At 32.8% G+C, this 23,817-nt stretch overlaps 1 protein-coding gene across 1 annotated transcript in view; it reads right to left on the reverse strand.

Annotated features, from left to right (window-relative positions):
- LOC106646906 (uncharacterized) overlaps nucleotides 1–23,817 on the reverse strand; it is a 211,030-nt gene that overhangs the window by 163,056 nt on the left and 24,157 nt on the right. Inside the window, exon 2 of the mRNA XM_089595738.1 lies at nucleotides 3,809–4,027. Within this exon, the coding sequence (XP_089451864.1) occupies nucleotides 3,809–4,027 (219 nt within the window). The remainder of the gene's footprint in view (nucleotides 1–3,808; nucleotides 4,028–23,817) is intronic.

The following is a 23,817-nucleotide window of genomic DNA, read 5'->3' on the forward strand; positions in this document are numbered from 1 at the left end:
TTACAGAATTTTCAGTTTAAAATATAATCTTACGGAAAAATTACTTTGAATTTTTTATATAAGATCTATATGAAGCTCTTATCTTTTTATTTGTACGAAAAATTGTTTTAAGATAAACCTGTTTCATTTTGAAATAGATCTATGATTTTTTTTTTTTTTATTTTGTCAGTAACATAAATAAAAGTTTCAAGTAAGCATAAAAGCGTGTATGTAAGTAAACCCTTAAAAGAAAAATAATTTCCAACGCTGCAGCATATATTTTCGCTTTTCCCACCTCTTCAAATTTTGTTCCCAATCACACAGAAAAAGTAGTAAATGAAGACAACGCAATAAAAATTTATTATTGTATTTATACAGGACAGAAATTTTCTTTTTATTTATAAAAATTCTGAAAAAAATCTAATAAGATTGTATAAAAAAAAATTTATTCACTTTAAAAGTAATAAGTTAATGACAAATAAACAAGTGTTTTAAATTTTTGAAAAAGTCACGTACCAAAAAAATTTATTTTATAAAATAACTCGTTTATTTAATGTAAAATAAAACCAATTAAATGAATCCACAAAAAATGAAAAGTGATAGTGTAAATGAGTTACGATCTGTAATGTAAAATAAAGTAATCAGTTTTTATATGTCGGGTTCGCTCATAGTAGTACGGATACAGGGAATACCTAGTGTGCAAGAGGATGGGGGTTCGAATCTCTTTAGAAACTGTTTTTTTTTTTTCTTTTTATTTTTTTTTTCAGGATTGTTCAATTATTTAGAAGGAGAAAAATAGTATAATTCAAAATATGTGGTATTTTGCGGTGCGATAATGTTATGTAATGTGGTGTGGTAATGATATTATATGTTGGGTGGTGTAGGGAGACGAATAATTAATTAGTTTATATCTCGATGAGATTTTTAACTCATAACACACGAACAAGAAGAAAGCAAAAAATAAGGTTGTGTTTTAATCACTTACTATCTTTATTTTCTCCTAAAGCTCCAAACTATGTCATTATATATAGGCTTGATTAATTATATGAAATGGTAGAGCTAACTGGCAAAACTTTTTGTCAAATAAAATAGTAATTTTCTTAGTAACTATTGTTGATGTACTGGTTACTTGAAAGAATGTTATTATCAAGGCAATAAATTTTAATTTTATTTTGATTATGTTTTACTTATAATCTTTAACTCATAACTATGATACACATCCAACTTTTTCTACGATTAGTCTACAAAAACTGTAAAAGAGGGACGAGGAATAACTTATCACTATTACCTAAGAAATTATACAATTTATTGCTGATAATTTATTTATTTCTTACAAATCCCTCTTTAGATACTGTAATTAAGGTGTTTACGTTTAAAGCGCACGAATTTTAAGGTCAAGGTAATAGGATTCTTTTTTATTTGAAATACTTATATTCCATGCTTATTGAAAATTTGCACTTAGGAAGTATCCGGACTTAGCAACGCCGTCCTCCCTGTGTTTATTTGATGTCTGCAAAAATACACATACACATTACATAATTCTCGTTTGCCACATATTTTTTTTTATTTGTACTATTTATTATTGATGGCACAATTTTACTATGAGACAGTCATCCACCTGCCTCCTATTTCTAAGGCATTGTTGGTTTTTTACTGCTTTTTGCACATCTGCATGTCGTGGTTAATGGCATTATATTAGTTGCCTACTTGTATAATATTCTAGAGATTAAGTCACATAAGAAATATCACAAAGTAACTCGGGAATTTCCGGGAGGAAACTATGGAGTAAAGTCTCGAACCCTAGCCCTCGAGGTGGGAACCAAACGAACTACCATTTTAGCCACTGAGAACTCCCAATGCTGTATGCTATCTACTGTGAAATTAGGAAATATCTATAGCCAATATCACACTTTTGGCAGCTCTGCATAAATTTAAGAGCACAACTATTATTATTATACACTGGATAAATTCGGAACACAGCCAACTGCATGGTAAAAACATTTTTAGGCCAAAACTAATACTGAAGAAATTTTAATTTTAATTTAAGAATTTTACGATACATATCCCTAGTTTTCGTTGTTACAATAACTTTCTGACCTACATTTGTCGGTAAATCTGCGGAATAGAACTAAAGAAACTGAATGAAGCTAAAATACACGAGGTATGTCGGCAAAAATACTTCACTCACGATATTTGAGAATTCGAGTATGCAAATCTACATTAAACAGTGCCATGGTTACCAAGGCCGTGTCGGTTTCCTCAAATTGACCTTAACGCGTTTTCACGCAACTTTACTATTACGGAGGAGAGCATCCAGATTTAAGAAAGTATGATGTTGAGAGGAGTCATCTAAAAGTTTTAAGCACAAGTTATTAATGGATTACATAGTTGATATGCAAGGCTTTGAATAGTTTGTTGACAATGTAACTCTTAAGAAAAGAGCCATACTATCTCTCCAATCGTATAGTAAATCTATGGTACTCCTCTTTAAAGAGCCACTTCCATGGTAACGACTCTCAGATAAATACAGAAGAGAGCACTTATGGTTTGAATTCTGTGTACATGGTACATACCATGGAGTCTGAAAATTTTTAGTAGAATAGTATAGTCACAATTTTGTAAAAATACCTACACAGCGCTTAAAAAGCTCATGTGTTTTGCTTATTAAGGAAACAACAGTTAGAGAAATTTAAATTCAAAGTTTATGATTTCATAGACTCAAGCTATCCTCCAGCTATTAAATCAAAACTAGCTTCTTTTTGCTAACATAATAGTGGAGCGTACAAAGCTAACATTGGACTGCACAAAAAATTTTTTTTCAATTTGCCTGAGTCCATGGGATGAGTGCAAATGATATTTATAAAACTAAAATAAGTGACTTTTTTCATCGCATACTTATGTTGTACAACTTTTTTCTATTATAGTTTTAATTTTTTTATTTATGTAATTTTTCCCCTATCAATTATATAGATTAAAATTTAACTTTATTTTTAACCTCACCTTAGTGATACCTACAAGAGGGGTAAAAGGATACCAAGGTTGCGACTGAAAAACGTTTATAAGGATTAGAATTAAGTAAGTATTGAAATCCGTATAATTGATTTACTGGCTTGCATTTAACTATCGATCATAGTCGTTTATAATAACTTTGTTTTAGTTTTCACAAAAGTAATATTATAATCAAAGGAAGCACTCACTTGTGAGATTTTTTTGAATAACCAATTAGTTGAAATTTTGTCATAAAGAGCCCTTACTAACATTAAGGTTGTAGAAAGTGCTAACTCAACTTGAAAAATTTTTTTTTCATACTATGTGATGACTACATTGTCTTTCTTATCATTACAAGCAGGCATAAATTAATAAGGTCCTAGTTTTCATAATTATAAAATCATTAAAATTAGTAAAGCCCTTTTCGTTTTAAAAATGAAGATCTTTGCTTACATTTGCCGTTGATAAAATGGTACTAAATGAAAAGAATCGTTAGAACTGTCATAACAACATAAAAAAAAAATTTTTTTCTGGCTCTTTGTTGAACTAGTGTTCGTATAGTAATTTTTATAATTAAGGTGTCAAAATATAACAGACTTAGAAAGGCTTCAGTAATACATTTTAATGTAATATAAAATGTTTAAATTAATGTACTTAGTGAAATTACTAATACTTATACACAAATATATTATGATTATAGATTATCATTATATGACAATTCGACGAGAACTTATAAAGAACAATATAACTTTAATACAGTAGTATAATACTGTTTTGACATACGTATTTATTTTTTCAGCACTGAAAGAGATTATAATTTAAGAAAAAAATTTTATATTACCTGACACTTATGAGGTACACTAGCATAAAATCCGTCATGAAGGCCATCACATTTGAAGTCAATATCTTCAGGCATGCTACTGTAAAAGGGATAATCACTCAGGTTATAGCCTTTTAATTCGCGTGGTAAATTAGGATCCCAAATGTAGTCGATTTGAGGTATTCCAGTTAGAGAATGACCTATCGATTTATTCGAACGATGCAGTGGTACCATTGTTTTCTAGAAAAAACAGTAGAAAATCTATTTAACACTAATACATATTATTTATTTTAGTTATTTCTTATAAAAGAAGATTTAACAATAAGGTAATATACAATGATTTTTGCATCAAGCATTGAAGTAGACTCAGCAACTAATACGTTTTAACAGAATAGCAGAATTTGTTTCTGTTGAACGTACATAGATTTTAACGATGCCATGCTACAAGCTTGTTTATTGAGTAAAAATTAGTTTAAAATTTAGTCACACAAACAAAAAAGATTATTTCTTAAAGATAACCTGCATTAAGCAGAATATTAAGAAAAAAAACTATGAGCTGTATAATTATGCAAAATAAGATTAGGTTGACAATCATTTTGTGGTCCTTAAAGTTAAGAAATTCATAAATAACTAAGTTTAAAGTTTTATTTTAAGTTAGTTAGTTCTTATTTAAAGTTTTCCTAGTAGAAAATTACTACATAAACTGGCTAGAAACTCGTCAACAGACATGTGTAAATAGGCTTATAACATGTTGACGAGTTTCTAGCCAAGTTATGTAGTAACGTTTCTACCAGGGTTATTACGTAAATCACAGTTGCTTTGGACCTGTAGTAGGGAAATCTTGCATCAACCAATAATCTAAGCATAGAACTTAAACAGAAACTAAAAGAAAACTTTTAAATAAGAACAAAAGAATAGATCATTCTCGTAAGGATACTGAAAAATTTCTTTAAATGTTTCATTACTATATAAATGCTACTTTGTAAGGTGTTTGAAAGAGATTTTCTTAAGTTTTTAGCCTGCGAACCTTAAAGTTGTTACTTGTAATTTTTGTGCATGTTGCTTATTTTTGTGCATGTCAGAAAAATCTGCTAGAGTTTTATTTGTAACTCTTAGTCCGTCAACGTAAAAGCTATTATTATTGCTTCATTATTAATTAAATTTATTTTTATTTAACTACAGAGCCAAGGTTGTCATGCTTGCTGGAATATAATATTGTTTTATCTAGCAGACGCAATAGCCTTGTCTTAATTCGTCATAAATTAAAGTTTAATGTAAATTTTTTTATCACTACAGCGTCGAATTTGATCATTTAAGAATCGCTATCATTCTTTTCTTATACTCTTAGATTAAACAGAGTTTTTTACGTAATAATTAATTTTTTGAATCTAAGTTTCACATTATTTCTATTAGCAACTAGTATAAAAAAAAAAATCTCACACCTTTCATTAGATATTAAGTTAATTGTTTTAGTTGTTTAAACAAACTTATTTTTGTGTACAAATTTTTTTTAAGCATATGGTTTTTCTTACAGTCTCAGATGTAGAAGAAAATATTTATACATGACCATCCTTAAAGCGTACATGGCTGTACATCGTTCTAATATAAGCTCGATATAAATCCATATGAGTATGGCAATTAACATGTGTACCAATATTTTCGTACACATATTACGTTTCCTTAACTTAGTTACAATAATCGTCATATTATTAATAATTAATTATATGACAGTCAGAAGATCCATAATAAACTTTTATCCAAAAGTCATAAATGGACAGCTCAGACGTGTAAGGAGTGGAACGTAGGCTACGGTCGATGCACATACCAAATATACATCGTAGGTAACAGTGATCATTGAAGGAGTCCCTATACTGGAGACGTATAGAATAAATGTGGAGTTGTATACGTACAGCTTATACTAAAAATACGATTTTTTTCTTTTTTTTAACTACAAAAATGTTTTTCTAAAATCATAATTTAATTATGATTTTAATTTTAATTTGGTATAAAAAAATTTTTGTAATAATTGTTACGTTTTTTTTTTTTTTTTTTTTCAATTTATTCTTAAACAAAGTTATAAAAATTATTTAAGAAAATTTACTTACATACCTATTAGATGTAAATATAAAATATATAGTTTTTGATCAAGGACCACTGATCTTACGAATTTATAATCCTGTGGACAGTGCATGAAATGGCAGTACATAGCTGACTTTTCATTCCTGTTTTTGAAGTAAAACTTCTATAGCCGTGTATTGAAAATCTAGTGGTAAGTCAAACTGGTTGATGTAATGCAAAAAGGTCCGTCCAGTTCTAGGTAGCAAGGGGAGAGCGTGGAGCGCGGCATGGGAGTAGCGCATATTGTATTCATCAGGGTAAATGTGTGGTGGGAAAAGAGAAAGAGAGAGAAAGAGCAATTACATGCGTACATAAAAATAAGTATATACTTATTTAGAACCCAATATATTATATAGCAGAAACTCAGAGTGTATGTATGTGTTTGTTCATGCATGTAAAAACTCTCTTTGTGTAGGAGACTTGTGAAACTAGTGCCAGTAAAAAAAAACATTATTTTTTGCAACTATTCAGAGCTCGAACGATTTCTCCTCACTTACAGATTCATCCTTAACTTGAGCTTTCATTTGTGGATCAATAGTTTGCGAGATATTTGCTACATGAAAAGTAAAGAAAAAATCTTGTGGCGTTAAAATATAAAAACCTTTGATTTAAGTACTTATTAAGATGAAAATTTGATTTTACCTGTATAATTTGATTCCTTATCACTTGCGGATTACGAAGATGCATGATGTTAATGTTAATTAATGTTATTAAGTGTTCTAAGGTTTGTAAATGATAAATTTAATTATAAGGTTATAAAACCTTATAAGAAAGAAAGTAATATACTCTTGTTTTTTTCCTCATTCTTTTTTAATTCATGAGAAAAGCAGTAGATTAGGGATTGAGAACTTTACAGTTTATTTTTTCAATAAATTTTTAGGAATAAGAATACGAACGTAAACAAACGTGAATTTTTGAACACTTGGTCAAAGCATAGCTCTTGTCATCTTAAATAAAACTGCATGTAATAAATAAAAATAAAATTAAGAAAAATGATAATACATAACTTTAAAATTTAAAAATTTAGAGCAGCTGTTGGAAAAATGTATACATTGTAATCCACAGTTAAAAAAATTGTTTCTTGTTCCACTTGCAACAAATCCAATGGCTTTGAAATTCAGGCATTTTAAAAGTATTTTCGAATTTTATTTTTATTAAAAAATTTGTATACAAACGTAAAAATACGATGTTTTAGAAATGTCCCGGAAAAGCATAGCTTTCGTCATTAAAAGTTTGATTGTATGTTATTATTGATAAACCGCAAAATTTAAACTCATGCAATATTATAACATTTAAACCCAAGTAAGAATCATATAATACAGCAAATTAATGAGCTACGGTGCACAGTAGGCAAAATGCCATTTTTCGTGCTAAAATAAAATAACGGCCGCTGTGATAGGGCAATCAATATAATTCTTTTTGGATCTTGAAGCTCAAACATACAAAAGTATAAGAAAAGTGGTCCAAAGTAGAAAAAAAACAAATTTAGAGGTTAAAAACGACCCCTTAATGCACCACTAATCACTATATCTTTATAATATCATAATCATTCAATCAGACACACATTTTTTACAAAGAACTATAAGCCTATACATTTTTTGGGTCGCTAATAACAAATATGATGTCAGAATTTTAAAATTAAAAATGGCTGATCTTATATGGCGGCTGAAGACGTCAAAACACTTAAAAAATTTGAGAAAATATGGCCAAAGAAGTTTTTTAGATTGTTTAACACGAATCTGGTATCCAAATAACGAAATTTAAAATGGTGGATCCAATATAGCAGCCGAAAAAGTTGAAATGCTTCACAAATTTAAGAAAGTTTGGCCATAGGGGTTTTGAGATCGCTTAACACAAAACTAGTATTAATATTACATAATTCAAAATGACGGATCTAATATGGCGACCAGCAAACAGATACTTGTTAAAAACTAACAAACTCTCGGCTATAGAAGTTATTCAGGGCGCTGAACATGCATCTGGCATGAGAATTGTATTATAATTATGAAATTTTAAAGGTTGAATTCAATATGGCGTTCAAAAAAGTTGACACCTGTTCGAAACCAACAGAATATCAGCCCTGCAGAGTGGTTTTTTAGGTTGCTAAACGCGAATTCGGTATCAAAACTGCGTCATAATTACAAAATTTAAAATGGTGGATATAATATGGCAGCCAAAATAGCTTAAACTTGTCAAAAAGTAAGAAAATCTAGCTTTACAGATTTTTGTAGATTCAACAATATAAATTTAGCATTAAAATAACTCAAGTTTAATTAGCCGAGCCAACAAAGCAGTGAAAGACGTTGTGACAAAGATTTCTTCTGTCACTGACCACAAATTTAACATCACAATTACAACATCGACAACGCCAGATATCGTATTATGGTAAAAAAAAAATGTTTTAAATGTAAAGAAATCTGTCATTAAAAACCTATGTGGTTGCCAAACACACATCTAAGATATCAGTCATGAATTTAAAAATGGAGGACTGGCTATAAGATTAATACTATGATAAAAGTTTGTTTTACCTTTATTGCACTCGATGGGTTTTATTCAGATCCCTCCTATATCTTACGAATATGTACAGCAAAGTTGCTTAAACCGTTGTAATCGCTAACCGCAAAAACTACTTAACTGATTTTGCTGAAATTTTGCATACCGATTCTTGACACTTTCTAGATGGTTTTAGTATGGTTCTTATCTTGAAAAATTCAATAACAATAGCAATAAACAAGCTTAAAGTTTTGCAATAATACGCCAGCTTTTTACTTTAGTCCAGTAGGATTCGTTAGAAGGCGTTAACATTAAATCGAAGCTACCTACAATAGAATCAAGTAAGTGTGTTTATAATGGGCCAGAGTGTCACGCAAGGCTCCCAGATTTTTGGGAGCTCGCCACATGCGCAGTGCGCAATCATCCTCTCTCCATGGAGCAAGCTGGAGCGGGAGTGCCCCCCTATCCAGACCTTTAACCTAAGCCCCGCCCACTTCTCACAACTTAAAAACTACATCTTGTCAAGTAAGAGTTCAATCGACAATAGCCGTGCAGACTAAGTCTTGAGTCTTAGCCAAACTTGCCAGATTTTGAATCTCACTATTAATTTTTTTTTTTCTTTTTCTTTCCATCTGCACAATTTTTTACGTTAGGTTATTGTATTAAAAAATTATTTTGTTGGTTTGTTGCCTTTTGTACGCTTGGTACATGTTATGGGTCGTCACTTTAGACAATTTCAACAAAGAAAAATAATAATTTTTTTTTTTTATTAAAAAAATGCTTGTAGTTTTATTATTTTTTCGTTTTGTTTAATGTACGTTATACATAAAGTGTCATGCCATGTTTATGTAATTATGTAAGCTCATGTATAACGTTTCAATACTAAGACATAATTTTTAAAAATACTATGTACACGACAAAGTAAGTAAAATTATAAAACAAAATATTCGTCACTTATTAAGGAAATCAAAACATTCATATTTAGTGAGTTAAGCGTCGAGTTATAATAATTTAATTATTATTTAGTATTTAAAAATTACCAAACGACACGTCTTGATCGTTATTAATGTAATTCACTATTACATTATTATGGTCGGTAAGCAACACTGTTTAATACATTAATCTATCCCGAATTGCACAAACTTTTTTTTGATTGGTGTATTAATAATAACTTACTTCGCTACAAGTATTTATTCTTGAAAATACGTCTCGTCGAAAAATATGAATTGCCATAAAAGCTCATGCTGCAATTTCTCAATATTTTTCTATGTACCCTTAAAACACAGGACAAAAAATAGTAACGAAATTCATACTGATTTCAGATAGTATAGTTAATAAGATCTATGAATTTTTAGTTGTTGTTGAATAAATAAACACCTTTTTTTTCGCTCAGAGTATGTTTATTACAGCACGCTCTCTCTGTTGTTTCTTCGGGATTTTTTTAACTTCTAACGTGAATGTGAATAAATTATTGTGCGCGTAATGTGGCCACAGTAAATGTGCCGGTCTCAAAAAAAAAAAAGAAAAAAAAAAAAAAAAAAAAAATCATCAGTGAGATTCGAAAGCTGGCAAGTTTGGCTGGGGCAAAAGACTTAGTCTGCGCGGCTATCGTCGATTGAACTCTTACTTGACAAGATGTCGTATTTAAGTTGTAAGAAGTGGGCGGGGCTTTGGTTAAAGGTCTGGGTAGGGGGGCACTCCCGCCCCAGCTTGCTCTATGGAGAGAGGATGATTGCGCACTGCGCATGCGGCAAACTCCCGAAAATCTGGGAGCCTTGGTGTCGCAGAAATTTCTGCAATCGTCTACCGGCTGCTCATTGAGCTTCATTGAGAAAATAAGTTCATGATAGTCGTGCAGCTGGGTATTCCAGTTACCGATGACGCTCTTTTCTAATGGGCAAATATTCTAGGTCTACTTTCACCCTTAACCTCCAAGATTAACGAGTGCCACCAAAAAAAAAAGAAAATGTAACTGATAACGTCTCTGGCAGAATTTCGGAAGACGTGTTTAGCCAGAGCACATCCTGCTTCAATACTTCAGAGTTATGTGGCCATACCATTATCTGGCCTGATGCTGTCAGAGAAATTTTTTACTACAACTGTAAGCCAGGGAAGACAGCCCTGAAGAGTACGGGAAGCCACAACTGCCAACTTCTTAGTGGTCGTTCTAAAGGCATACCTACAGAGAAGGTATTTTCCAGGCCCACTTTCCCGACTAACGATGAGCGGTTGATTATCCAGGGAACGACCTGAAGATGGGATATATTTTTGTCAGCAGTGTATCTCCCTAATGTACGGTTTCCGTACACAGACTTCGAGGGTAAGAGCCAAGCTACCAATAGCTGGCTCTCCATCATCAAGAATAATAATAAGGAATAACTAGCACTTTCACCACTGACCTTTTTCAGGGCCAATATAGGGCCTAAGTATTTACGTTCATTACTCAACCTTCAATCTCATCGGTTCTTTTAAGGGCTACCTTAGTTTCAACTACTTTGCCAACAAATACATTTTTACTACCATTTTCGGAAATATTATTCGTCGACTAAAAGACTACGTAAAGCCGGCCACTATTAAACCAAGTCAGTCATTCGCTGGCAGATGTCATGAGCAGAGTTGTTCGTCACAAGGTTGGGAACCCCAGTAACTGATGACCCTATATCACCCTCTCGACTCTAAGCATTCAACCAAAAATCACCGATCCTCTCCAAGGTCTGCGCTGGGTGAACCTTACAGCTATGAAGGGAAAAGAAGTCTGAGCCAACGGGACAGTCTCCAACGGGCAAGCATCACGAACCAATCTCTACTAATCTCTCCGCCTTAAATCAGCAAGACAACTGAGTCTGCAAAAAAAGCATGCTTCAGACACCAACGTCTTTGACGTTATACCAGGAGACGTTGGCAAAGAGCACTACAACTAGCCCTAAAGCTTCGGACTTTGTAAATTTTCTCTGGATCAGTCTGGGTCTTCAACAGCAGGCTAGAGAAAATTACCCTGAGGTATCCAGGCAGTCACAATTGCTGTAAACTTTAGTCAAGAAAGAGTTTACTTAAGAAGCTCACCAGTCTTTTTTAGGGCAATTGGACGTCGAACTACCTTGCCAACAAATATATTAGAACTTAATAAAGTTGACAGGAAATAGCCTTTAGGGGTCACAAAAGTCGCAAGAGGATGAATTAGAAGAAAAATTTTAAATGTATCTAATGGATACAATTTTAGGCGTCAAGGAACTGACGCAGAAAATTTATCGAGATTGGAACAGCAGCCTCAAAATAGACAAATTAAGAATCCTTTACGTGAGAGATCACCTTTTTATTTTACCCTTACAGTAATCTCCTAAATCTTTAAAGATCTAAATTCAGGTTTTTTAATAAAAAGAAAATATATGTATATTTTTGTGGTACTGAAAAATGTAGAGATTAAGCACCAGGACTTTGTTGTTCTGGTAATAAAGTTGTGAGATAAGAGAAAAAAATTTTTTTCTAGTATATATTTTTGGGAGTTTAAAATCTTAACATCTTTAAAATATAGCCTTTTTTGTAAATTACACTGAAGAAACTGCAAATCAACCGCTCTCAATGGCCAACAATTATTTTATGGCCTAAGGAACGCACGGTACTTTTCAGCGTAATTATATTTTTTTTTTTTACAGCTTATTATTTGACCAAATAAACTGTAGGGATAGCGAACAAAAATTTTTTTAATAAAAAGATTTTTGTTCTGAGCAGTGTGAGGAATATATTATTTAAAATTTCTAACTGAAAACGTTTCACATTACATGTCAACACACTTTGGTGTTTCATTCAGTAAGTCTCGGGTGAAGCCGAGACGGCGGGCCGCTAGTCATGTATAAAGTTCTTTTTACACCAGAAACAAAAGTATTTAGGCATAGTTACATTTTTCCTCTGATAACCCTACCTAATATAATCAGGTAAATCTCTGATGATTTATGTTGTCAAAATCTCCCCTGAGATATTTTTCTAAAATTTGTGTTTGTTCGGAATTTTTTAGCCTTTTCAAGCATGATAAATAAATTTCGGACTTAGAAAGTTTTCTAAATTTTTTGGACTAAGTTAATTTCTTAACAATTAAACAACAAATTTTTAAAGTCAAAAATATGATACTTTTGCTAAAACATATTAAGAAATGAAGGAAAAAGAACTATATTCAAAAAAATTTGTCGGGTAAGATTTTGAAATAGGAAGTCATCTGAGATCTCACCTGAGATTACTAAGTAGGGAGAAATATAAGGCACTTTCGTGGAACAGTTGTGCCTAAAAGTAGCTTTTAAGAATCTTAATAGAGTCATGAGTCATAGTACAGGCACTCGACTGTGTGAGGTAACTAGATGTTGACGAAAGCAGAAAAATTCTTTGTGGGAACGTTAGTTGTTTTAATAATGTACAGTATATGTCTATATAGTTCGAAATATCTGAGTCCAACCTTTTGTAAAATTTCAAAAATAAAGGAGAATTTTTAAATTTGAATAAGATATATAGCAACTATCATGCGATCAAAATAAAATGTATGCGTATCGAAAAGTGATCAAAAATCTAACAAAATTGTTACTATAAGAGAAATAAACTCTGCTTTATCGTCAACTTGCAAAATCCTTTCAAAAATATAACTCCAAAGCTACTTTAAGTCATTTATCTCTAATTAAAGATGTACATGTACTTACTTGCTGACACGTTTGTTTTATTTTCACGCCAATACTAACTTTTAGTTTTGTTTTGGGAATCCATGAATAAATTCACTCTATTTATCTTTGTAAGAAATTCAGAAATTGCACAAAAAATTTCTAAAATAAAACGTTTTGAGCTAGCAAATTATTTGTTTCACTTTATCACATCTATCACCTGATATGACAATATTATTTGGCTGTAAAGAGAATTCCAAATACCATGAGATAGAAGACGAGTCAGTAGAAGCAGAGAATGGCTACGAGGAAATTGAATAAACAAAAATCAGTCTTTTAACATTAATATTAACATGTGACTGTTATTTAGTTAAAGGAAAAAGATACCATCTATCGATGCCAAAGAGTAAAGGCTGACTTTGTAAGAAATGAATATTATGACATGTGCTGTAAATAATTATAACTTACTGCTTAAAATAAGAATTTTTTAATCTTATGTAAATGTATGAATATGCAATTCAAATATTGAAGTAAAAATGGTACAAATTTTTGACACAAATTTGCTACATGTTTATGCTTTCACATTTTAAACTTGTAGAGTTGCTAAGCTAATTCCTAATCTATTTCTAACAAACAGTATTTGTTAGGATACAAATACATAGGTACGTAAGTAATTGTTCTTTTTTGATAGAAGAAAACATTTTCCTGGAAAATGTTTTCTTTAATAATGTATTAATCTAGTCTTAGGCTTACAAGCATCGAGAAACAATAATTGCTATGATTTCTTCCGAAAACTGTCTCTTTTGTTTTATTACGTAATGGACTCTATGTAAATTTTGATTAATAGATTGATAATCATATAAAATCCTGTATTCTTTCGTTAAACATTAAAATTCAAGATTTGTGTTCAGCGACCTCAAAAATTTTTATCAACAGATTTTCAAAATTTTCACGTTTTTTTTAAACCAATATACACTATCCACCATTTTCAATGTAATTATTATTTTAGATTCGTCTCCAGCAACCTTGCAAATTACCAGGGCTAATATTCTGTTGGTTTTAAACAGGCGTCAACTTTTTTGGACAACATATTGAATCCGCAATTTTAAATTTATAAAATACAATTCTAAAGACACATGAGTGTTCAGTGACATAAAAAACTTTTATAGCCGAGAACTTGTTAGTTTTTAACAAGTATCAGTTTGCTGGCTGCCATATTGGATCCACCATTTCAAATTATGTAATTTTGATACCAGATTCGTGTTAAGTAACCTAAAAAACCCCTATGGCAAAATTTTCTTACACTTTTGAAGCATTTTAACTTTTTCGGCCGCCACATTAGATCAATTATTTTAAATTTTGTCATTTTGATACTAGATTCGTGTTAAGCAACCTAAAAAACCTCTATGGCCACATTTTCTTAAATTTTTAAAGCGTTCTGACGTTTTCGGCTGCCATATTGGATCCGCCATTTTTTAATTTAAAAATTCTGACGTTATATTCCTTATTACTGACCCAAAAAATTTATAGCTTTATAGTTTCTCGTAAAAAATGTGTGTTTGTTGGATTTAATGATTATGATATTATAAAGATATAGGGATTAGGGGAGCGTTTAGAGGTAGTTTTTAACCTCTTAATTTTTTTTTTACCCTTCGGACCACTTTTCCTATATTTTAGGGTGTTAGAGGTTCAAGCTCTAAATAGAGTCATCTTGATCAGCCTATCACAGTGGCCGCTATTTTATTTTGACACAAAAAATGGCATTTTTGCCTACTGTGCGGCGTGCTTACATTTCCAATTTAAATTTTTCGCCGTCAGCCCCTAACAATTTAATTTATTATACCGTAGCTACATACGAAATAAATTTTAGAAACAAATGTGATTTACTAGTCAGTTTTTCTTTTAAAGGTAAACTGTGTAAATCAGAGAATTAAAAAAAAAAACCTTTCACTATACGATTTCTAAAATACTAAGTTAAATAACTCACTAGTTAGAAGTTTGACTTCTGCCGGGGGTCCCGAGACATACACCTGGTTTTTTTTTTATATAACATGTGTGTTCTTGTAAATGCAAGCACGAGTATCACTTACTTTGGCCGTTGTAGCAAGAAACTGCACCCTTGTGATATCTTACAGACCGTGCCTCTCATGTCAAGCTTATTTATCAAATCCTTGGCAAACATATGAAATAAATCTCCAGAACCTGTGTAAATAGCACGTATATTAAAATTTGCAAAAAGTTATCTCCATAGTTTACAGATACAAAGTGGCAAGGATCGAATTCCTGTTAAAAAAATTACAGATTTGTGGAACGAGATTCAACTGGTCTATAGAATCCTTGAAGATTTTGGATGCGAAATTCCTAGAAACCCTTTTTATGTCTATGAAGAAGACTGACTATATCTTCTACTTATTTGTTTATAAAAGATAAAGGATAAGCATTATCAGCAAGAATCTTACAAGTTGCTTTAATTATCATGGATCCAAACCAAGAATCTTACAGTTTAAAAGCTTTGCCAATCATAAAGATTACAATGGCTTTTTTTTGGCACTGTAAGTTGTACGAAGAAAGTCAAGTATTTTGTCTAAAGCGGAGGATGTTACATAAATCTATTGTACTAATAGAATAAATTAATAGAATCAATTATACGCGTAATATAAATATCTAAGAAGGGAATAAAATTGTTAACTTCACATTCAAGTGTAAGCAGTATCAACGTATTGAAATTGTTTAAAAGGCTTAGAACATAGTTTGTTCAATTAGTTTTTGTTACCAATAGGCAATCATCAACACATCTTAAATATTGCAGAACAGAATCATGGCAACCATTTAGTACTGGATTCCATAAAGATTCCAAAATAACTTCCGTGAACCAAAATAAACGACAACCTTCATTAAGAGTTCTGGAAGATTGATTATATACATTGTCACTAAAAGAAAACTAGTTAGAATTGTTGTAAGGGTCAATGTCATTGAAAAATTTATCTCTGTCTATACCTTAGTTGTTGACAAATTTGTGAGTTTTTGCGTTTATTAGGAAAAAAAAAAAAAATGTATACAGTGATTCTAAATCAATGAAAACAAAAGAATAATAATCTGAAGTTACTAGTTTTTTTATTTTTTCTTTGATTTCTTAAGAATTTTTACAAGATATTAAGATTTGTTAAAAAATTAATTGAAAAGTGTTGAAAATCAATTTTCAAGTTAGAAAATAGAGGAGCCAATTGAAGACACGGTTAATCTTGCCTGAAACCATCTTTATGTTGCTTAATTACTCCATTGGCACTGGAGAAATGACTTTCATTTAAATAGGAAATATGAGGCTCTGATATCTCCACTGCATTTACAATGCTCTTGTTCTCCTAATTTTTATCAAAATAGAGAATTCTGTAATCATTTACTACCTGATTTTGTAAGCTATCAAGACCCAATTCATTTAAATTCGTATGAAATTGTTTTTCTTCATCAGGAGTCTAAGTGCAGTGCTAAGATTTTGGAATTTTCAAAGTAAATTGAAAATCTAGTGTCACATACAGTATAAAACATACTGCGTGGGATGGGCCTAAGTTATTAGGAGAAGGAAGGAGGGCAAGTGGGGGAGGAAAGAGCATAAATAGGCCTGCAGCAATGGCCACGGGGAACTAGCTCTAGAACGCTGGGACTTTAAAAAGGGTAGTCACACTAAGCATCTCGGGACCACCAAGCGCCTTTTCTCAAGGAATAGTAATAAATTGATTGACTTAAGTTAACTGCCATTTTGTTGTTAAGCACCCCACACCTCTATAATCCCACTTAGCAGTTATGGTGCTAAGTGTGGGGTAGGCTTCGTCGCAAAAATAATTTTTTTCTTCTTCTCACCTCTAACCGTGATATTTCAAATTTTCAGGCGACTATCGGAAAGCACACATAGTGCAGTGCAACAAAAAGCGCAGAAAATTTAAGGTGGTCACCTGTATCTGCTGGCAAATAAGAAAGGACAAGGGTCAATCACCATTTTCAAAAGAATCTACGATAAAGAGGACGACTAGTGTTGTATTGACGCTCATCATTTCGTCCCTTGCCTCAAAATAAGTAATAATATTTTTATCTTCCAAACTATTTATACTTATTGTTTCTTGGGGTTGTTACAAAAAGGAAACGAACTACAAAAAAATATAAAAATAAACTTAATACGGCTAGTCTTGCTCGTTTCATCAGCCAACAAGATAGAGATACAGAATAGAAAATAAGAAAGTTTTTTTTCCCCCTTTTCCCTTTTATTTTTCGTAGTCTGAAATTGACTAACATAATTAAACGTAAGCCACTCTATCAATAATTATAATAATTAGAAAGAAAGAGAGAATGATAATAATATCCAACTACAGGAAAAAAATATACGATGCAAGGAATGATTTAAATGATACGTTTTCGATAACACAAGAAGATTCAGATACAATGACAAGTATGCTTGAACATGGCCCTGAAGCGTATGCACTCTGAAAAAAAAGGATGAGAAAAATCGAGTCCTTATACGCAGGATAATTAAAAATATAAGACCAAAGGCTTTTTTTTAAGAAAAATCCTAATACAAAATCAGTAGAAGCAACAAATGAGGCGGCTGTGTTAGATAATATAAGTGTGGGGGTTGGAAATTCAAAATAAAGAGAAAGGGGCAGATAGTACAGTGGGAACTTAACAGTGATTAAGATAAGCAAAAGAATCCTGGGAATGCATCTGAAGGTGCGAGAAGAAAAGAGCAAAATCTGACGCTAGTACAAACTAAGCAGAGATTGGGAAATGAGAATCTCGCGAGACACGTTGACGGCGATAACGAATATATATTCGGGAAAGGTGCGTATATAACAGAACTAGAGCGTGGAGAAGTGAATACCAAACAGCTCTATACCCCACTACCCAACTAGTCATTCCAACCCCCTTTTTACATCAATGCAAATAATAACAGTTTATACCCCGAGAATAATAAAAATAAACGGCCGATGTTTAATTAAGGCAAAAATAATTATTTTACATACTTAAATGATCAAATTCGAAATACCCCGCTTAATTATTTGCTGGAGCAACCAATAAATAAGCAGAAGAAGAACAGGCTATTCGAATATAACACACAAGAATTTTCACAGTGCCAAAACGCACGATTTCCCCCCTATACGTCGGAAGACCAATCTTTCTTAAATATGAATTTAAATATCTTATCGCATCTGAACAGCACCGTGAACGGCATATCACTATATAACGGAGACTCTGTACAGTTTTCCTTATTTGAGCAAGTGATTAGGATAACAAGATCAACAATTCCCACCCAATATGAGAAATATTTTATAGGACTTTTAGGGAATAAATTACAGAGCATAGCGGCAAATCAGTTCTGCACGCAACTACCGTTCTTTAAGTCGATTGAGGAGTTTTTGTTGGCTCTTTCCCAAGGATTTGATAATATGAGAGGGGTAGAGACGCTTTCGGTGGAGCTCAAAACAATTATACAATGAGACAATGAATTGATTATGGAATATTGTGGGCGAGTTCAGTGGTTGCATAATGGAATTATGATGGTGCATGAGGCAAACCCGTATTGGATGCAAGTCGAAAAACATGCGTCAAAAAAAAATTGGATGGCGAAGCTGTAAGACAATTTTTATACGGCTTAAGAGCTTCAGATAACAGGAACGTAGTGGGTTCCAAGTCGAAAGCGTTAGAAGAGGCCATTGAGGCAGCTATGACCGTGGATAATGAATTATACCTCCACCGATCAATGATAGCACAAAAAAGGAGGTTCTGGACAGATAACACCGCGGTGTTATCCGTCCCGCGGGAGAAAATATGATGCCATGGTAGGCCTTGTCAGCAGCGATGCGCCCGTTGAAAAGTCTAATACAGACGAGTAGAAAGGTGTACATGATAGAAAATGGTGCTCATATTGCAGAGAGCACGGCCCACATTCTACTAGCGGGTGTGAAAGATTATAGCAAGATGCAAAAGAGGGTTACTAGAAGATCCTAACGTTGACGAGTAACCGAAAAAAAAATAGGAGAAAAGGAAGGGTATGATAGAAAAGCAGCGTACCATGATTATAACCGTTGCAACGAAAACGATAGGAATTTTGATAGACAACAAGGAAATTATAATAGAGTTTCTTGCAATCGAGAAAATCGAAATGAGGGAAGCAGATATAGTTACGGTTATAATAATTATTATTATAATAATTATATTAAGGATAATAATAATAATGGTAAAAATAATTATAGTAACAGAAAAGAGAGTCATAATTATAATAAACATGACGACAGGAAGGATGATTACCATGACAGGCAAAATAATCAGTACTCCTACCAGGATCATCGCAGGGATGATTATACGGAAAATAACTATAAAAAACAAAATAACAGGGTAAACAACTCGAAAACTGAGCATTTAAACTCGCAGGATGTTCGACGTGATCCCCAAACGTCGAACATGAACCAACAATAAATGAAGAATTTTACAAGAAAGAGTTTAGAGCGTTCGAGGAGGGAATAGATAATAGTAAGCATAAGGTATCATGAACTTATGCCACAATGTGTGCAGATGAGACAGTTGCCGACGGCAATGAATCGGTGGATACTTCGTCGGGAAACAAGGAAAACGACACACACTTCTTCTCATGTCACACAGAATATAATGAGAAGTTATCCATGGAACCCAAACGCAAAAAAAAGGCTGTAATGAAACAATGCGAGAGTAAGAGGATAAATGCTAAGGCTGAGAAGAAAGATGAGCAGCAGCTATTTCGCACGGTAAAAATAAATTTATCTAAGATAAGATACACACCACTTACAGTAATTCTAAGAATCCCTTACATATACGAAGGTGCAACATTTTATGCTGATACGGGCGCAGAAATGTCAATAATTAAGGGGAATCATCTCAATTTTAGAGTAGTGGTAAACATTAGGAAAAAATTGAAAACGAAAGGCGTAACACATGGAGCTTGCCAAACTTTGGAATCTGTAAGATTATCACTAGAAGATTTTATGTGTACCCTACATGTGGTCCCCCATGACTATTCCATAGAGGTATAAGGCATCATAGGATGGAATGTTTTTAACCTGTATAACGGCCAGATTCATGCGAAGAAGAATATACTTAGATTAAATGGAATTGAGATTCCGCTACTAGAGTCAGAGAGTTTTAAAATTGTGTCGAGAACAAGACACGTTATGTATGCGTATGTAAAAGAGTCGCACAGGAAAATTAAAGTGGGCTGGGTCCCGTTACAGAAACTTGGAAAAGGCATTTTGTTTGGTAATTTTATCGTGACAAACGATAGTGGTAGGGTGTATACCGAATGTTTAAATATATCAAATGAAACGATAAATACACCAGTCCCAGTAATGGACTTGCTTGAGTGCGAGCCTGCAAAGAAAGCTGACCCACCTGACGTCAATAGGGATGACGTGGAAGCATTGGGAGGTGCCCTTATACGGATGTTGGAAACAGCAGACAGCCTCAGAGAAAGTGCAGAGTTGAGTAACAAGATAAAAACGATACCAACTGCACATGTGCAAAGAAAAATATCGTGGGAGACGGAAGAGATGACAAAGACGGGTATGGCAACGATAATACTTAAATACTTAAAGAAAACAGTAAATCAATTGGCTTTAGTAACAGGAGAGCTCGAGTCGACAAAATAATGGAGTAAGTTGATAATTTGGGATGCAATTAAGAAAAGAAAAAACATGTGCAACGGCTTATAGAAGGTAACCCGTACGTTTTTGGACTCGATGGGGAACAACTGAAAGCAACGAATCTTCTAAAGCATAGGATAAATACAAGTACAGATAAGCCAATAGTAACGAAACGGTAGAGATATCCACCAGCTGTGAGAGCAAATAAAAATTAAGATTGAGAAATTACTTGAACAGGGCATAATAGAACAATTTCTGGGATTTGTTGGGTATTACAGGAGATTCATCAAAGGTTATGCAAAAATTGCTCAACCACTGTCTAAACTACTAAAGAAAGGCACAAATGCTCGTAGACACACTTTGCAGCAAACTTGTGCTTAAAACAGTCAACCTAGAAAAACTATTTGTGGTGAGAAGGGATGCATCGGACTATGCTATAGAGGTAATACTGAGTCAGGGAGAAATAGGAAAAGATAATCCGTGCAAGTATGCCTCTAGATTCTTAAAATGCACTTGTTTGAAAAACACGTTTTATCTCCATGATCTTCAACTTTTAAAATTTTTTTGATAGTCTAGATCGAAAGATGAGACATTTTTACGTAGATATCGACATTAAAAAAAGGAGGGTTTTTCGTTTTTATAACGTATTTAAACGACGAACGAGACGATGCGAGCCGCAGCGGCCGGGCCACGCGCGGCAGCAGCGCATCTGCCGTGTGTCGTCTGCTACGGTGAGTCTGTTTGGCTATATAATATACAATGTAGTAGTGGCGATGTAAACAACAATTAGTTAACCAAGGTGTGCAATGGATAAATAATAAATGTTTTGATAAAATTTATTCATTTATACAACAATTTTATAATAAAGAAATAAATAATAATTAATATTGATTAAATATTAGATATTTACATAAATGAAGTAAAAAATAAGAACAAATTTGTTTTACTTCGTTCTCTTTTTTTTTTTTAGGCATGGTAATCGAAGTGACACTTGTTTAACGTTCTTTCAGTTTCGGAAAAATTTCATACTGGTTACTTTAAAGAAGTTTTCTTCAACATTAATTTATTATCCTTAATGGGGATGAATTTATGATAATTCAGTGTCCCTGGAATCAGTTTTGCACTGGAAATTTCGTCTTTTAATCTCAAGGAAGTTTCTTCGTAGTCAGATTTGCTACTAAAAAAAACCTTCGTTTCTTTGCAGTGTTTTTCCGCCCAGTGAAAAAGATCTTGTGCCGTTAGAATATGATTTCCGGAAGAGAGTTGCAAACTCAACCTTCTAGCTCCACGTTTTAAATTCGCACCTACCCCACCACATCCTCCTTTCCCATGAGCAGTCGCGTGAAAGTGCCACTCTGCTGGAATCCCAAACTCCTTTTCGTGATTCAACAGGAAATGAAAATTAGTTTTGTTTTTAAAGTGTTGCAATGCGCCGTCGCTCACGTAATAAATTTTTTTTTGATTAAAATCTCTTTTCAAATAATCGACGAAAATTTTTTGGTAAACTTGTACGGCAACCGCGTCGTGCAAAAGGTTATCCGATATCACTGCTAAGTTTTTGTGTTTCAATTCATTGTTTTCTTCATAGTACACAACGAACTTAAATATCGTAGCCTGATTGTTATTCCAGTGAAAAGACTGTGCCGAGTTTTAAACCACGAATTGGTAATTTTCCGCAAATTCAAAGCTAACAATAAATTCATCGTCAACCAAATTATTTTTCAAATTTTTTACGAATGATGCTTGTTTTTTTGCGAAATAATCATGTGTCTTCGACTTCATTAACTTCTTGCCAAGTAAATCTAAAAATTCACGAATTCGGATTTCATTGGATGTTATCGTGCACCGATCAGTTTGCGTCCATGCGTCATAATTGATTTCAAAAATTTCTTCAGCTTCTAGCAAATCTAATAATAATTTTTGGAGTTTTTCAAAATTGGGACAATCTAAACATTTTCCTAAAAAACAATTTTTGGAAGGATTATCGCAAACAATGGCGTTCAAACAATCCGTGGAATTTTTAAGAGGTGTTGCCGTGGGTTTCGTTAATTCTTCTAAGTTTAGTGAATCTAGCATCAGTTTTACGTTTTCGTGATGCACGCATACACAAACGTTATGCGTGCCACTACTTTCGACTAAGATACAGTGAGGAGGTCTGAGCTGTACGAATTTCGTGAGACCCACTTTGACATTTTCATGCTCTTCTTTAAATATAATGAATAGTTCGTTCCAATTTCTAAGTAATAATCGTTTTTGTACATGACCACGTTGACCATTATCCTGTTTCACAGAAACATAATCTTTTAATCCAGGTATCAAGTGACTGACACTGTCACGCTCGTAAAATTTTTTTACGCAGACCTCAACATCAGCAGATAAAACTTTTCCTTTTTTTTTTATCGGGCCATGAGAGTATGCCACGTTCTGCAACTAAATTTAGAGCTTGCCTAGCTTCTCTATCTGTGCAACCAAATTCTTTCATAAGCTCTCTTCAGATCCAAAATTTCGGGGTGAGGGTGAGCAACGTGATTCTCTTTCGCTTATCGTTAGATGATGCGAATTTCTCCTTAATTTGCTCCAATACTGCAATGCCTGCTTTACGATTCTTCTCATCTTGAATACTTTTTACAGATTTATACTGACAGGCTTCTACCTTGCACTTTAGACATATCAAAGCATTATTTTAAACAAGCGGAAATATTTTTATCAAAGATTGTGGAAATGTAATCAAACTCTTGTTGACGTCATGGTTATCTATATTTAATGGATTGCAACATTTCACCATCTTGAGTACTTGAAATTGAAAGCGAGTTATAAAAAACCAAATCCCTTCTGAAATATACTGATAAATGCGTAAATATAAAGCTCACTTTGATTCTCTATTGCAATCACATAACCTACGTAAAAAAGTTAAAAAGAATAACATTACGACTTAAAAATAATGATAAAACTTAAGAAAACTTCAACATACGATAGCACAACCTCAAGTCATAAAAATAATAAGTACTAATATTTAATTAATCAATCGAAACTTCTTGTAAAGTGCAAACCGTCACGGTTAGGTGTATTTGTTTACATCCAGTCAGAGAGACGGTAGCAGACGGCGCGCTGCTGCCAC

Source organism: Copidosoma floridanum, unplaced genomic scaffold (genome assembly GCF_036245765.1).
Source record: "Copidosoma floridanum isolate Cflo_tuat_1 unplaced genomic scaffold, Cflo_Japanese_pri ptg000027l, whole genome shotgun sequence".
NCBI lineage: Eukaryota > Metazoa > Arthropoda > Insecta > Hymenoptera > Encyrtidae > Copidosoma > Copidosoma floridanum.